This window comes from Micrasema longulum, unplaced genomic scaffold, assembly GCF_059751315.1.
Source record: "Micrasema longulum isolate JH-2025_06_02 unplaced genomic scaffold, ASM5975131v1 h1tg002463l, whole genome shotgun sequence".
Lineage (NCBI taxonomy): Eukaryota > Metazoa > Arthropoda > Insecta > Trichoptera > Brachycentridae > Micrasema > Micrasema longulum.
In genome coordinates, this window is record NW_028279607.1 from 91,346 (window position 1) to 109,603 (window position 18,258).

General features: G+C 32.5%; 3 protein-coding genes across 3 annotated transcripts in view; 2 read left to right on the top strand and 1 right to left on the bottom strand.

The window, feature by feature from the left end:
• The window catches only part of Ddx1 (ATP-dependent RNA helicase Ddx1), a 55,302-nt gene extending 40,993 nt beyond the window's left edge, over positions 1-14,309 (top strand). The window contains exon 14 of the transcript XR_015824921.1: positions 14,240-14,309. The gene's annotated coding sequence lies outside the window, so the exon portion shown is untranslated. The remainder of the gene's footprint in view (positions 1-14,239) is intronic.
• On the top strand, positions 694-5,366 carry bonsai (28S ribosomal protein S15, mitochondrial). Its single transcript, XM_088240470.1, has 5 exons — positions 694-930; positions 2,234-2,367; positions 3,646-3,719; positions 4,260-4,381; positions 5,027-5,366. The coding sequence occupies exons 1-5, from the start codon at positions 698-700 to the stop codon at positions 5,283-5,285; spliced, it is 822 nt and encodes a 273-aa protein (XP_088096596.1). The 5' UTR covers positions 694-697; the 3' UTR covers positions 5,286-5,366.
• On the bottom strand, positions 8,785-17,139 carry Dlish (Dachs ligand with SH3s). Its single transcript, XM_088240469.1, has 7 exons — positions 16,944-17,139; positions 16,636-16,829; positions 15,682-15,872; positions 12,725-12,873; positions 11,820-11,924; positions 11,100-11,215; positions 8,785-10,074 (listed from the first exon to the last, which is right to left on the bottom strand). The coding sequence occupies exons 1-7, from the start codon at positions 16,990-16,992 to the stop codon at positions 9,910-9,912; spliced, it is 969 nt and encodes a 322-aa protein (XP_088096595.1). The 5' UTR covers positions 16,993-17,139; the 3' UTR covers positions 8,785-9,909.
• Between the last annotated feature and the right edge of the window lie 1,119 nt (positions 17,140-18,258).

The following is an 18,258-nucleotide window of genomic DNA, read 5'->3' on the forward strand; positions in this document are numbered from 1 at the left end:
AGTCGAGTGAATTCATTAAGTTTTTTTTTTTTTTTACATATATACACATGTGTTAGTAATATAATATGTACAAGTTAGTATGTTTGTATTTAATTTAATATATACATATAATAATAAAACATATTTCCAGCTTTACACCATTTACAACTATATATTTACATAGGATTTTAAATAAACGTTTATTGGGTGGGGACAGGAGAGTTAGAATATGAACAGGGAATGGTATATTAATATCAGAGAGGTCGGATAGGAAATCAGGATAACAATCATTTATGGGGCATCCAAAAAAAAAATGGTTCAAATCTTCCTCATCTAGCTGACATTCGCAAATGGCAGAGTCCCGGACATGGATTCTGAACAGGTGAGAACCATTGCAGCAGTGCCCAATGCGCATTCTGCATATGGAGGATGTCTCAAACTTGTTCAGAATCACTTTGGAAAACCAAGGCTTTTCTGTTATATTTGGTTTCAGTTGAAAAAGATGTTTACCCTTGGCTTGGGAGGAGGCTACCCAATATTCTGAGTGAATTCATTCGACTACATTACTGCATTCGGGCTTTCAGTCGACTACATTTACCCATCGAACGTAGTCGACTACTTTCATTCGACTACTTTCAGCGGTACTTTCTACATTCTATTTTTGTGCTTTTGTCCATAGACTCTGATGTGTATAATCTCTGAGTCTCTATGATTGTCTATGCTTGTGTTTGACGTTTGGCGGAGTTATATTAAAATGTTCAAGAAATTCGTCAATCTTTCTTTGAATCAAACAAGAAGTTACGCATTTAAAAGTAATTTAAAAATAAAATGGATCCGCCCTGAGAAAATTTGCTGCACCAAACCCGTCAAGAGCGGTGATTTAGAACCTGCCGCAAAAATTCCAAATGAAGCCATCGCTAGATGTTTCGCACCAACTACGGAATTACAAAGGTTTCTGGACAAATTAAATCAATTGAGTTGTTTTATCAAATATAATATCACGATCATCGTAAAAACTAATAAGCTTCAAATGAGGCGGTAGATTTCTGTAGTTGTAAATACGTATTTTCTAGGTTATATTAATTCTGTCATTGTGATTAATGATCCTTCTCAAGCCTTCACTTGCTCCTAAAACCTGATTATTTACCTTCAATATCAACAGAAGTGTGTTTTATTTGCTAGGGAAGCATGCTTCCCGGTTGCTTTATATTATAAAGTCTCCATTTTCAGATATTTATTAACTATTCATCGCTCGCTCGCGAAAATACCTGTAGTATCGAGAGTGAGATGAAAAGAGTATGCGAGAATCTTGTATCCCGTACTCTTTTACATAAAGTTCAACATCAAAATTATTGTCAATTAATTTTAATTAATCGTATTGCGAACTCCTTAAAATGAACACGCGCAACGTAAGTCAATATGAAATTGATATTGTTAATCGATAGTGAAGTTTTCTTGTGGTAAGTCACTATCGTGGGGACTCAACAATAAAGAACGGCATTTGTTTCCTTCACTTAACTGTCAATATTTACAGAACTTCATGAGCGTGCAAAATGTCAAAAGTATCTTCTTAAATTGACTGTAGAATAAGTTGAATGCTTTATAATGGTTAGTGTTGCAATGTGTAAAATCGGTCGATAACAGGCCATGAGCCCTGTAAACACCCAGACTTTCATTTTCCCTTCATTTTGTCATATTTTTCTTTATTTTGTCTACTATGGTATTGAAACGGTGGTTTATTTGTTTAGTTTTTTATTGTTTACTTTTTAGCAGGAACGCTTGAAAAATTGCTCATGCTCTATGCTCAATGTTTATTTTTGTAAATTTATTGATATAATTTTAAATTGCTAGAATTCCACCCGTCCATGCTCTCTGTAGCTGCAAGACAATTGGTAATCTACCTTCAGTAGGTAAATGTTATCAACTTTCAAATACACACATAAATTTTGCAATTGGGCCCTAGAATTCCAACCGTCTATGCGCTCAGTAGCTGCAAGACTTTTTTAATCTGACTCCTGTTTTTATAAATAGTTTTTTTGTTTCCACCAAGTGACCAAACTTCCTTGTCAAATAAAAAAATAATGTAAATGGGGACTAGATTTCTTGCCGTCAATGCGCTCTGTAGCTGCAAGACATGCTGTAGTCTAGCTCCTATCTGTTATAATTTATCAAAACCTGTAGACTTAAAAAGTCGGCAACTGGTTAAATACTAATATTTACTAATATCAATATTAAATTATGTTTTGTGTTTTAGCTCTGATGAAACTGTGCGAAAGTTGTGCTCTGTCGGTCACCATGGAAATAAATACGCTAATGATTTAATGCGGAGGGAATTACTTAGTCGAGTTCAAAGGCACAAATATGACACTTCATCTGTTGAAGCCAAATGTAAGTTGAGTTAACATTGCATGTTTTTTAAATTTTGAAACAATAACAAATTACTTGTAAAATAGCTGTGTCCAAGCATCCTAGCGGATGAAAAATACAGCTCTGCCTATAAAATAGCGCCAGAACCTTTGGAGAGTGTTCTCAAGATGATGGCTGCTCTTAGGCAAAAATCCTGAATAAGGAAATCGAGTGGAGATAAGTCTGCCTTGTTGTGAAGTGGTTCGCCCACCATTCTTGAAATCCTGGGTTCGATTCCTGGCATGGTGGACGTGAAATATTGACAATGTTTTGGCAATGGGAGCCAAAACGGCATCATTAGAGGGCAAATTTTCTGCCTATTGTTGCTCAAAATTCAACAGTAACTCCATTGAACAATGGCAGCATGTGTAATATTTGTCAAACTGTCACTGAACTTAGCGAATGACATTACAGGGAACAAATCTTATTCTATTTCATTAAATTTAAAAACTAAAGGGAACATTTTCCCGAGAGTAAATTTAAGACACAACCGGAAATAATGCAAGATGACATTAAGGTTGTGAAAGAAATGCTTTATGATCTTGATAATGAAATTAAGCTGAAAGATATGAACATTTATCGCATTGGAAATAATATATATCGAAAAACTTAGGGGTATCAAAGTTACGTTCAGGGAATTTAAATGGGCTAATATATCACTGAATAGAAAGAATCTCCTTAAAACAATATCATAATTTATCAAGATCTTAAAATGATGCAGTGTAAACAGCTCTTAGATCTGCGCAATCAACTTGAATCTAGAAAAAATTACTGTGAATCTGATATTACTATAAAATATGTAAACAATAACTCTGCGATAGTCAAACTGTATCAAAAAAACCAAGCGAACTAGTATCAATTTATTATCAAAATATAAGTAATTTTATGCTTGTGAATGCAGCAAGCTCCTAACCCCAGTTGGAGACAACAGAATGAATCGACTTTACCACTTCGAATTGTCAATGGAGCGCGAGAGCTACTGACTGATGAACTAAATGTTTGACTGAGTGATTGCTGGTACCTAAGGGTTTTATAGTAATTGTCCACAGTGGTCACTTTACTGGGGAACTTTACTACTACTTAAATGGGGAATTGAGAGCATTTTCTATTTCCTTTACCGTCAGCAATTTGATATCCGTGCGCGTCAGCAATTTGACGCTTGTATGTTTTGATTATTTATTAAGTAGTGATTTTGTATTTCTGGATGAGTCCCACAATATCTTAATCTAACATTTTAATGTTTTTTTTATTTCTTTATAGTGGCGTTTTTAACTGGAACCATAAGGGGACTTCAGAAGCATTTGGAACAGTTTCCAAGGGAGAAAAAGGCAAAGGTGAAAATTTGTGATCATTACAATAGAGACGATGTGTGGTCCCGTGGCCGTGCGAATCCAGGGTTGCTTCCGTTCTACTGCAACTTGGTCTCCATTTTTTAACAGTTATTTATGACTAGTCAAAAATGGCCGCAAAATTTTTGTTAATCGAAAGACAATATTTACTCTTTTTTTTAAAAATCTGTTTTATTTTTTAATAATAACTAGAATTTTTGCTCGGTGGAAAGGGAATGATGATAAATTATGGTAACTACCAAGTGCTTACAATATTTGCATTACATATTCAGTTACCTATTCCAAATATTCATTAAAAGTATAATACCATTTTATTTATGAAAAAAAAAATGTTTTATCATTTGCATTATTTTTATTTCCATTCCTGTACTGGGCCATTTTCATCGTACATATTTTAATATAGATGTTTCAATTGATTTAATTTAGTATTCTAACATGATTTTGATGCTCAGTTCTAAGTGTATAATGATACAATTCTAAAAACACATTTTTATGTTTTGCTCAATATCTGTTAAATGTTTACAGGTTATATGTAAAGAACTTATTGACAAAAGAAAGAAACATTTGAAGTACTTGAGAAGATGGGACTATAAACGATTTGAATGGATTCTGGAAAAATTGTCTATTGAATATAAAGCACCAGCTAGGTACGTATTTATAATTTCTAGTGGAATTTATGTTATGAATTTTTTTTAAGGTATAATTTTAAAACAGTGCAAAAATGAATGATATAAATCTAATGAGCCCTATATTTTATAATCTTCCTATAATGTAGTATATATTTTTACCTAACACTAATTAATTTAACACAATTTATTAATACAAATTAGTGTTGCATTTTTTTTGTTCAAAGTTTGTTTCTTTCCAGTCAAAATAAATATAATACAACGATATTTGACTATCTTTCTTTCCTGCACATCACCTTAAATATGCATTTCATATCAACTTTGCCGGGAACCGAATCCATGTGCTAACCTTAATTCTGTTCTTTCACTAATAATATTCCTTACTGTATATGTTACAAGCGCAAATTAGCGATCAAAACTAAGGTCTTGCTTGCCTTAATTATTAAACTTTAGATTGTAGGAAAAACAAAGAAGATGAATCGAGGGTTAGCTCTCCGTCACATGCATGTTCATAGCAAATTGTAAGCTTTTATGTTTTTCATTATTATATGGGATTTTATAATACCTATATTCGAGTGGCGAACAATGTATTTTTTTTATGACATCTCATGTTTACTTACTTACCCCTCATGTTTTGTAACAATTTTCTTTCTTTTTTTTTTTTAGTTTCTTCCACTGGATTACACGAAAAGAGTCCCTCGTCAAACTGACAGACCTGCACTGTGAAGAACTTAAAGCTAAGAAAATGGCGGAGTACAAAGAATACCTAATCGCTGAGCGGGAAAAGCTGTTGAAAGAGTTTGATTTTGACGAAGTGGATGTACAGCATCTGGAAAATCTGCAAAAGCTGTCACCAATAGAAATGTTCACCTTTCCAGAAGAACATTTAAAGAATGAATGTCAATCAGAAAAAACAGCCGCGTAAGCTTATTGTAGAAATTTGGCTGTACAATTTGTCGATATATTCATTACTGGTTTAGTGATTTAATAAAATCTACGAATAATATTGTTGTATTTTAATAACGTACCTTTCACTTCTTTAAACTTTTTGTAAAACTCTATATTTAAAAAAATATTATATTTTAAAACCATTAAGAGGTAATTGGAAAGCCTATGATTCGAATTCCATACCGCGACAACTTTAAGACCCAGTTCAATAATAGAAAATTGGTTGTGACATTAAACTGCATGAAAATGACCATGGATTTTGAGAACAATATTGGAATTACATCATCATTCCCTTTCCGCATCCAATGGTGCATAGGACATTGCATCGGTAAACGAAATGCAGCTTAGTTCGATCATCTGTTACATGAAGGTAAAGTGATCAATCTCACGCTTCAGGTGCCCGTCCAGGAACAATGAAATACTGCAGTTCAAAAAACCTACGTTTTTGCATATGGATCTTTAGATATTGTGTTATTGCTTAAAAAACATATAGTTTTTCATATTAAAATATTTTTTTACCATTTTCTTTATTGCTATTAATCAAATTCTTCGAAATTTATTTTAGAAAATTACCTCATATTTAACTCATTTTGTGATTTTTGTCAAAAAACTGCCCTCATGGCCAAGAAGGCAAATTACGTAAATTAGGACATAGATTACTCTACACCCTCAGGTCAGAAAAATCTAATTTATTTCCCCACGTAAAATTCTCGTAGCCATAAAGCAACTGGGTTGCCATGTTGTAGCAAATAATTTTGAATAAAAAAATGCATAATAATTCATTCATAAAAAAATATTTAGAAAATTGCCTGTTGTTATTAAAAAAACAGTTTAATAAAAAGTTTTTATTTATCATAAAAAGGCTATAAAAATAAGCTAAATTTTAGTTACATTAAAATACATAACAATATGGAGATGACCTTAAAATAACTAAAAGAAATAACAATTTCCAACAAGCAGCACTGATGTTACAAAATAAATGTATGTTATCAACAATATTTTGTCCGTGGAGTTAGATGGAATTTTATATATAAAAATATTACAAAAATACAAATACAACATAAGGTTCATTGCAGGGTTTTAGCACTGCCTAAAAAAATACTTAAAACGGAAAAATATTTTTTACGTATTTATCAAAGGCACAGAATTTGATAAGGAGATAATTGTTTTTGTTCCAAGTAGGATGAAAGTGTTTAAGTCTTTTTGCAGAAGACCATATTCAACTTTAGCATTTTAAAATAAATTTTTAATTTGAAAAAATTGACTTAATATTCATTCAACAATGTTTCGAGTGTGTCCAAATGTTAGTAGACAGGCTGGATTTCCTCCCTAGGGAGTTATTTAGATTCAACTTTTTTGTAGCAGAGAGAAAACATTTGAAGAAGGGAATATGAAAGTTGATTGATTTAACCAACCGGTTTAATAGGTATAAAAATTGGAAGATTGCTTTCAGGCGTTGCCTAGTAGGTGAATTGGTTCAGCCGGATGAACCTCACCCGCATGATAAAGGTTTCAGCTCTTTCACTTCACAAAAGTCAACAGATGGATGAGTTGAAGAAATGTGGATGTTTAAACATAGGCAGAATGGTGAATGTCACACGGTGTGTAAAGTGGCCACTTAAACCAGCCAATGACGGGTCACAAGCCCTGTAAATGCCTAGACTTTCATATTCCGTTCTCAAAATGTTTTTCCCTGTATGTTGCAACAAATTTGGACAAAGTTTTATACATTTTAACTTTGTCCAAATGTTTGTGGACAAGGACTGGAATTTATTTTCTAGGGAGTTTTTAAGATTAATATATTAATAAAGGCCAGGGTTCAAATGACTTTTTGCTAGTTATTTTTTCTTGGATCTAAGTTATGCTTCCTTTTCTATATCAGACAAAATACATTATTTATTAGATTATTGACAGCCATTTTAGCATTTTTTATGTCTATCGTTTTATATCCTCGACACTGACATAATTGCATAGCATTGTAATGTGTGTTAAATGAAGGCATCAGATCACCTTAGGGAGCAAGTATACAAATATTTGACTTCATAATATAGGTACATAATATATGCATAATATCAAATTAAAACATACTGTAGTTTCTCACATTTGTTCAAAATTACATACAATCAGAGAAAAATACTTTCAATATAAAACTTGGACGGATATACAAAGAAATTTATAACACAAAATGAAAATTTATACTATTTAGAATATATTTTATATAATGATCCTTAAAATATACGATGAATTATAGCGTGTTAATTATTACTCTTGTACATTTCTTTAAAGGCAGTTATTACTTTACAATTATGTTTTATGAGTTCACTCAGTTGAGTTAAAAGATATATAATATCTTACACACATGTAATTTTTTTACACCAAGATAAGGCGGTAAACTCGTAGAATTTTGTTGTAGATACAAAATTTAAAAAACAATAGGTTTGCAAGGTAATTCAGTATCACTAAAGTGTTGATTGAGCTTTACTAATTTTATTTTAAATTGAGAGAATCAAAATGCGTCGAATCAATCAAAATTCATTTAAATAATAATAAAATTGTACAAAACAAAATACAATCAAACTTTAATATAAATGCAATTTATGAATAAAATAAATCCGTCTTGATTGATTCTGTCCATTTTAATTGTTTTTTTATTTTTTTTTATATTTTAAATACCCTGTTATTGATTTGAACAAGTTTTGATCTTTAAAATTTTATGATTGTATTGCTGCGAATAGATGAAATAATATGTACTCTGATCATTTTAAATAGAATATTAATCAAGTCAGGATAGGCATTGTGCATCTTTTTACATTGCGTATTAAGGAAAAATATGATAATTAGTCGATACAATCTATATTTACGATTAATTTCACGTAATAGTACACAATAAAATTAATATACGAACGCATTTATAAACCAATAATTTACATACAATAAATTTGAACTCGAAATATGTACAGATGATGTACTAAAATGCTTGCATCTTGTCAAGGAGTGAAGAAAGGTAGATGAGTTTCACAAGTCAGTCACAAAAATGTGATGATCCAACTTATTACAGTTGATAGACTTTTTACAAAGGCAATAAATCGATGGGTCCTACATTAAAGGTTAAATTAACCAAAGCAATTTTCTCTGGGGGGTTGATTACAAAGGTTATATTCATCAGACGGTCCATCTTTATCTTCTTGAGTATTATAAAGCTGGCCCATTGACAAGTTGATACGTGTTTTCGGGAAGGTATGGCTATCTATGAAAAAAATTAAATAGTAATACAATTTTTTTATAGCGGCAACATATCTACCGAAGTGTTGCCATTGCACCTTCCGGCATATGTGCATTATCTCATCTCAAATGTCAAATGATCTGCGCATGCACTGTAACAACCTCGAATTTTCAAATCTCAACCGCTACATAGATGGTGTAGTTTTAATTGTCAAACTTGACTCCGCCGTCAAGGTTAAATTAAAATTTAATTATTTCTTTTCATAATTCAAATAAACTTCTGTGACAAAAAGTAGCCACCTCAAAACAATGAAAAATACCAATGAATTGCAATTATTGCAAAAAATGCTAGCCTGAAGATACTTTTGTCATTTCCAGTGTGTAGATAGCAATCAATGTCTTTACTTTCTCTAGCTATCAAAATTTGAAGATACAGGGATGATAGTGTATCTTTGTAATCACTTTGGAGAATTTATCTTCAAGTTTTCCCCTTATTGTACAGATACGGCTTTCGTATCTTCTGATTGTAATCGCACCCCAGTGGATAATACACCATTCATGGGCCAAGTTTTAAACTTATTTTTGTTTAGGGGAGAGTAAAATACAAGTTTTACACACATACAGATTATTTGAAGTCCTAACAGAAAAGCCAAAATATCATTTTTGACCATTTGTGGACTTACGAGCCTTGTTAGAGGACGATATGATAATTGACATGTTTAAAATTTTTCATTCACCCAATAATCTCCAAAAATATATTTATTTCTCTCTAGGACCTACTGAAATAATACATAATAATAAATTCACTGGGGATCAGTACAACTGTTGAAATTTAACATGAGAGTATCCCACCAATTTAAAACTTCGATAAAATGTCACTTTTGATCGTATTCAAATGAAATATTCATATCACTAGAAATGACATGTCAATTTTTAATACCAATTGAAGCGTACACGACAAGACCGGGCTCATTAGCAAATGTTTTTTTTTAAAGGAGAGCAAAAATAAGATTAAAAATCTCATTTGTGGGCCGGGTCACTGGGTTAATGTAATTATTAAAATAGATTTTAAATTAAGGTAATATATGTTAACATACAATTACAGAAAAAAAATGTCTACTTTATATTTTATTTAAAAACTCCTTAAAGCATTCTTCGTATTTTGACTGTTTTTTTGCCGGCCGTGACCCCATATTTATTTCCTACAATGAATAAGACAGGGAGCCACATTTTGTTAGTTTTTAATATTCCCTTTTATTGAACTCATTTAGGAGAAAAAAATGGCATTAATATCCCGAAAACTGAAAAAATGCAATGAGCCTGTTTGAATCGCGTAGATTCAGACAAATTTCATAATGGAATGAAGAGTGAAAATAATGTTAGAGGCTCGTTGTGGCCGGAGGGCGAGCGTAGGCTTTGGGGATGAAGCCGTAACGTCTTGTTTTGGGGGCGTGCGCCCACAGCCATCCTTCCACCGTCTGGTGCAGCAGATCTGCGTACACCCACTCTCCTCTGCGCACCGACAGGTCATCGGGAGCTTGGGCCTAGAAACAAAATTATATTCTTCAATTCAACACAGATATTTGTACATCGTAAGCATAATAGACGCATTACTATCTTATTATCCATATTGTCGTTGCGCTGGCAATATCTGTTAAGTAATGTCGAAAAAAAAATGTTCAGGAGATTGATAAAACAATAATGAAACCTTTTCATATTTATTTACATATTTTTTTATTGACAACAAAAGGGAAAAATAAGTCATTTTATTTTGTAGAAATCATCATTATGATTTCATATCCGCTTTCTAGTTGGAATATTCTTATTCTTAGTGGTGGGGATCAGTGCTATGCAAGCCCTGATGTCACTGAGACCTGTGAAGATCTATTGTGACGGGTCCCCGTGAATAGTTCTCGCCCTCCAAGCCCAAGTCTATAAAGAGCCTGGCTACTGTGTGGAAGGCGAGTTTACATTTTGCTAAATCTCCCCCTCCAAGCCGAGATCCGTAAAGTATTGGGCTATTAGGTAGGGGGCGAGCTCTTTAACATCCTCAGGGGTGCTTTTCTGAACCACTCTCGTGGCATGAGAAAACAGTTTTTCTACTAATACGGCCACGAGAGCGGTTGGAATACCGGCCCTGGTTTAACCAGTGGTCCCCCAGGGATGAGGTTCCTTTTATGATGTAAAGTCACATTTACATAGAATGTGTATAGGTGTTTCCTCATCTGCATTGCAGAACCTACATCTAGAAGTTACAGAAAGGTTCATTCAATCTGCAGAGCCCTGGGCGGGCTCTGGTGATAAGCCTCACTTGATGAGGCTGAGCTTTATTAGTAAATGAGACAGCCAAGAGGAAGAAAAATTTGGTTTTGGTAAGGTCAGTATTTTTAAAGATATTTTTTATTTGTTAATGGATTCTCATCAACCATCATCATTCCATGTCCGCTCCTTAGTTGGGGCATATGGTATCCACAAAGATCCTCCAGGCATCTGTCAGCTGCCAGCTTCTGTGCATCCTTCTAAGCCAGGTTCGCATCTCGTTTCTTAAATAATAATGTAGTGGTTATACCTTGTAGTCGTATAACATGACCAGCTCTGTCCCGTGGTAGCGCGGGTCAGGCTCGGGGAGGGGTGCGGGGGCAGGGGCGGGAGCGGGGGTAGATACAGTTCCACTATCCCCCCCACCTACAAATAATTTAATATTTGTTTTCATAACATATTATTTCATTACAATGTTTTAAAACTTAAAATTTTTGGTGAAAGTGTGTTCTTAAGAAAACAGTATGTAGATATTTAGTGTTTTCTTTTAAACTTACAAAATATATTGATAACGTCTAATTTCATATTTTGTAAAAAACTATAGTATAAAATAATAATATTAATAGCTATCTCAAAATGATATATTTTACTTAGTAATCTAACATACAATAATTATTTAAATATTTATAGATATTTTGGTCCAAATCATGGTAAACAAATTTACTCTGGATCTTCACCTGACAGGGTTTAAATAAATATTTAGACAATTTCTCAAGAGCTTTACGAACACTAATTAACCAAAGAAAAAATATTTTTTTTCGACACTACAATACAAAATATTGAATTAAAATTATTAATAAAATTTCTGGTAGAAGTTCAATGTAATTTGTGAAACACATATTGCTTTTTAACAATATTATATGCTCACAAGCTTTTCATGCCACTTTTAATGCACTTAACCACAAAATCAACTTTGAAAAGAAGAGTGAATAAATAATATGTAGTTTATAGATATGTAAATCATCGGTACCTTGAATAACATTATCAGCAGGATAAACAAATCCAGAAGGAATGAATCCTTCCTGACCATTACTCCGTACTACCCAGAACCAGTCCGGGTCTTCCCTATTTAAAACTGAAAATAAATAGTAAAAATTGGTTGAAATATTATGTAATTATGATAATCTACAGTAAAGAAATCTAATACACATAGCATAACATATTTAATATCACATCTAACTGGATTTATTTATAAGAATCATATCATTTAAATATTTAAAAAATTGGTATTAACCCTACATAGCCCTAATAGTTTTGCATGATACTTGTCTTACCTACATTGGTTTGGAGTTAATTAAAAATAAAAGAGTTGTGTATGCTCATTTTTCGTTTTTTAAAAATCTTTAATAAATCCTCAGACACTCATTTATACACATATCTTTTTTTTAAATTTGAAATTTATTTATTAACGCTTACGGATTACATTCATTTCACAAAATATTTTTTCTTTTTTTAAATTCATATTCTATTGTTAATGATAATATTTTTAACATCTTTTGTAAAGGTTGTTGGAGTCTTTTGTTTAGATTTGTCTTGTACTGTATAATTTCAGTCGCTGGTTTATTAGTCTCAACTGTCCTAGTCTTATACATGATATTTTTCTGATATTTTGGTATTGCGTCCATGTTTACTACAAATTGTAAATAAAATTTTCAATCAACTCCCTCTTCCCGGGATCGAACTGAGGACTTCAATCAAGCATGGTTGGCAAATGTGCCAATCATTACACCACAAGGCGCATTTATCTCAGCTTGATTTCCTTTTTCGGGACTTTCATCCGAGAGTAGCCATAGAGCGGGAAACACTCGTCCGGGATTCCGGTTCTATTTCACAAACAGAACTGAATTCTTTATGGAGAATAAAAGAGCGCAATACCTGTAACAAATTCTCCTCTCTCAACAGGTACATCATTTTCATCTCTGGCTTGGAATGTGTAGAGCACTATGCATCTCCCTGAAGGAGCTTTGCTAAAGGGGCAGCCGTCACTCTCACTTCCCGCCTCCGACCGAGATTCGTTCCCTCCCCTGGAAACGAAACAGATCTCAGCATTAACCGTAATATTATTAATACACAAATAAAACTTAAATCTATTTTGCACAGACCAACTTAATTCCCATTTTCTAATAAGGTGAATTAGGGTAAGTGTGGCATATAAATTGAGGAGATGAATTAAAAATTAATTTTGCAAAATTTTTAACCAAAACTATAATTTATTAACTCCAAATCTAATAACGTTTTTTATATATTTTTTGGCAATTTTGTTAAAATATTGAGAAATCAGTAAAATAACAAAAAACAACGTATGGGCACACTTACCTTTGTTTTACGCTAAGTGTAACTTATTAAAAATTGATTAATATGAAAATAGATTTATATTCAAAATTAAGCATTATTGAAAATTTGTTTGTTTTTCTTTTAAAATAAGGCTTAATTTGGAAATAAAATATTTAAATGAATTTTTTATGGTTTTGCTAGCAGCAAAACCAGCACTAATGAAGTATTTTGTGACATACAGAAATGCCTCCTATTGATGATGTTATTAAAATGACCTTGTAATCTTTATAACTAGATGGTGTTTTAAAAAAAATATTATTTTCAAACTAAGGAAAATTAGTTACACTTACCCTGATTTACCTCGTTGAAAATGGCCCCAAAATTGAAATATTTGGGTTGATCGTAAGAACGCAAATGTTTATTTTTGAACACATTTGCCATTCTGCCGGCTATAGCCGTAAAAATCGTGCCTCTCATTTAGTGAAAATTGGTACTGAAAGACAGCTACAGCCTACATGACACTGAAGTAATTATATGGTAGGATGAGACAGACAGCAACAAAAGTGTCTCAGTACGTTACTACTTCAAAACACCAACTACTTATTGTTCTTATTCTTAAAGGTGGGGCTCAGTGCTAAACGAGATGCCGACGCCACTGTGACCTGTGAAGATCTATTGTGACGTGAATAGTTCTCGCCTTCCAAGCCCAGGTCTTTAAGGAGCCCGGCTACTGTGTGGAAGGCGGGAGTTCTCATTTTGCTAAATCTCTCCCTCCAAGCTCAGATCCGTAAAGTATCAGGCCTATCAACCATCAACTGCGGTCAATCGGAAAATAAATAATCCAAAAATAAGAAAGTTACGAGTGGATCCAAAAAAGTGTCAGCAAATTCGGTAATAAAATAAAAACAAAAAAAATTATGTAATCTGCAGTCTATATAGTTATCATCGTAACCTTTCCACATGTAATGGTGGTGCATAGAGCGCCGCTTTGTTACACCAACTCCATAATTTTACTTGTTCATTTTTGTTAGGTGAAGGTATGCCCAAATCAGTATGTTTCTCAAATAAAAATAACTTGAGTAATAACAATCGTAGAAGTCGTTATACCAGAGAAAGATTTTTTTTAAATCCAATCGCCATTGCATATTGTCACTATTAAAAATTATAATAAATGCTTACAAACATACCAGTTTCTAAATTTCAAGTTCAGATAAATAAACATTTGTATTTGTTCACAATGTGATAAGGATTGAGAAAACTTTTTACACACTTCAACATATTTCGCGCCACATTCTATTTTACAAATAATTGCCACTTTTTCGCAAATTGAAACACTTCTGTTATTATAAAAAAATAAATAAAACAACTTTGTTTTTAACCACTAATTTTTATTTTTCACCGACCGGTTTCAAAGCAAACAAGCTTCTTTTATATAATCTGGAATACACCAATTAAATTGTAATGATTGCGATTCAATCTACATTGGAAAAACTAAAAGAAACTTTAATATTAGAGTAAAAGAACACTTAAGATGCTTAAATAATAATTTTTCTGAATTCGCAAATCATCTGATAGAAAATAATCATAACTTCAATAAAGACACTGGATTAAAAGTACTTCATGTTGAAAATAAAATATTAAAATTAGACAACTTAGAAATCCTAGAAATTAAAAAAGCGATTCATAATAAGAAAACAATAATTAATAACCAAATAAACAATATTTCTTTTAGTCCTCTCCTGTCTTACTTCGAAAATAATGATGTCAGATTACCACTCGTGTAAGAGGAAAAAAAACACTTGATTTATTGGGTCCACGTGTAGTATTAAGTGAACATGATAGAAATAAAATAAAAAGGAATCAATTCATTAGTTACGTAAACCTTGACAAAGAAGCTTGTTTGCTTTGAAACTGGTCGGTGAAAAATAAAAATTAGTGGTTAAAAACAAAGTTGTTTTATTTATTTTATTACAATGAATAACCACAAAGTTAGTGCTTCAAATATATACTTTATACTTCTGTTATTAGTCATGTTTACATTTAAGGGTAAGGTCTTAACTTATCTGACACTACCCACTTGTAATGTTCATTATACATTGACCATAGAACATTAAAAAAATAAACACTGTAAAAACTCCCAAAACAAGGATGTCATTCATAAACTACAAAAGAAGTTGTAAATTGTAATGAGGTGCCAAGCCTGTGCTCACTAAGTTCACAAAGCTTGGATTTTTCAAAAGCAATTTCAACCATATGTGTGATACTTTGTCAATGCTGTTGGCGACACCAATTAGGTACTTGGAGACTAATATAGTATTATAAACGTAAACCGATACCAAAGCCCAGCGGCATCAGTAATAAGTTAGTCCCCCATTCGGATTTTATTACTTAGGTTCTTATTTCGAAAATGATGTTTTTAAACGGCTGAAAAGTTTTTGCTCAACTGTTGACAATATTTTTGCTCGGTATGTCCGAGAAGAAACAGAAATGAACATTGAAAGAAAATATAAAATTTAAGAGTTTGAACAGAAGTTAAAAGATGAATAAGAAGTACTCACGGAGTAGTATCTTGTGATGTTAAATCGGAAGACGCTCGGGGCAACTTCTTCTTCAGATCTGGTAAAAGGTGCGGAGAGTATGGGGCACAGTAGGAATGGGGAATAAACCCTTCCTGCCTTGACTCTGCCACTATCACATAAACCCAGTCATTTTCCCTGTACAGGATATTGACTACTTGACCACGTTTCACCTGAAATAAATTTCACATTATTATATAAAAAATAAAAAAAAACAGAAATTTGATGAATTTTTGTTTGGACGCAGTTAATCTGCCACTCTCTCACAGATACCTCACCGATATTGTGCAAAAAAGACTATTGCATGACGGACTAATTATCTCCAACTAAAATCGAGGTTTCATTGCCCTGTTTTTCGCACCCCAAAACTGAACCAATTTTTTTTGGAAAGACTTAAAATGAAATTTTCTAAGTCTGTATTTTTTCAAAATTATTTATCATATTTGTGTTCGAAGGCTAAAAACTGGTACATTTATGGATTTTTGGATGGTCTTAGATCCCATAAGAAACAATTGATCAAATAAGCAAAACAAAAAGAGACAAGCTAATGGTAAATATCTATAGTGATTTAAAAAACACTGCTGTAGTGTCATAATCCTGGGAGAAAATACGGGAATATTTGTGTATGAAGAAAAGTCAGACTGCGTTTCCTTTTAACATTGTCCTAAGGAAACGTCTGAGATTTTGCAAAAAAAACAAAGAAGCATCAACATATTCTAAATTTGAAATATTTGCAGGAGATGGCAGAAAGTTCTTATTTTAGGATTAAATCTTAGCCCAGATAAGTAGTTTAATACTTAATTCAAATGTAAAAATTCAAACAATAATAGTCTAGTTCTGACAAAACGAAAAAAGAAAGTTTCTGAATGTGATTTTTTCGTAGATATTGTATTTTTTTTTCCATTTACGTGTTTGATGCACCAGCATGCAGCTTACCTCTAGTTCATCGTCAACACAGGGGGCAAAATCGTGAAGAACAACCATTTTCGAGTCTGGACTGAGCCCGTGTTCTTTTTCGATTCCCACGCGAACCAAAGTTTCTATGCTCGCCGACCCGGTGATTCTCCCCATGCCAGGACTCAGACCCGAACTGGGTCGTGATAACTCCTTGTCGACATCTCCGCTCACCGCTGCGGAAACGAAAACACACTTGTCAAATTAGGAAGAGGGGTCATTGACATGATAACACATACCATTTGAGCGAGATTCCCACGGTCGGAAACTCTCGAATGCACGAAACTCACATTTTTTCTTTTTCCCGCGGCGAATCCTGACAGGGCAGAGAAATGCCATTTTCACGTTTTTCTCATTGTTGTGGATGAGCTCGGTTTTCTGGGCGTGAATTTATCAACAGGTTAACCGAAGTAAACAGGTAGACGTATCCAGAAATTAGCTGTCGCACAGGTACATTCAACAGGTACTCAGGTAAATTTGAGCTGTGCTGCCACATTTGAAAACGTATCTTCCGTACTTTGCATTACTTTCACCGAACAACATTGTTTTTCTCAAAGCTGTCAAAACCAAGATTTATTCGAAGCAATTATATTTTTTATAATATAGTTAACAAATTGAATATTGGATTTAAAAAAGATATCCTGTATTTTGTGCAAAATATTTTTTATAAGAAATTGACGTATCTCGGATTTAATATTTTATGTAGTGGCAATATTAGTTATCACAATAGAAATCTGTTTTATCATCTGATTGGACAAATGTTTTTGAAACGAAAATAATTTAAAATGAAGTGGAAGTATTTTTAATACCTATCTAGTAAAAACTTCAGATAATTATTACTACCACTGATAATGTTTTAAAAAGTTTTATTTGCGATGTCACCATTTTATTATTTTACCTACTTATATTATATTTGTTAAAAGCTCACTGTTTCCTTTCCGAAAATCAAAAAATCATAGCCAGCTAGCTATAACTTTAGGTAAAGACAGCAATAAATTATTTTTAAAAATTAGTTAATATAATTAATTAGTTCATACACACCTATAGTTTTAAAGATTCTTTCGTGATGAAATTTTGTTCCTGCAGTAAACGCTTTCGGAAATCACATTAAAATATTTTAAATTTCAACATATATTTATATTCATATAACAATCTAATAGATTGCAATGGTTACATTGAATTAGTAAATCGGAAGAAGTCAGCTGGAGGGGGGCCCACGAATAGAAAGTTAACGCTCTCTTCAAGAATCAATTTTTATTTTTTATTAATATAATTCTCTCTAATTTTATAATTTTTAATCTTTGTTTTTCATTATTTAGTTTGGGTGAAAAGGCCATTAAAAAACGAACGATTCTTAAGTTTTAAAATCTTTTATTTTTATAATGTATTCTTATTATAAATTTATACAGGGTGTTTTTTAAACCCTGTCACATCCGAAACCACGATGATCAGTATGAGCAAGAAGACATATTGGCACATTAAAATATTTTTTTAGAACAAATAAAATTTAAAAAAATAAAATATTTTAAAAAACAAATGGTTGCTAACTTCTTCAGGAGAGAAAAGAGGAGGGGGGAGGGGGGAGTCTGACACAGCGTCAACCAC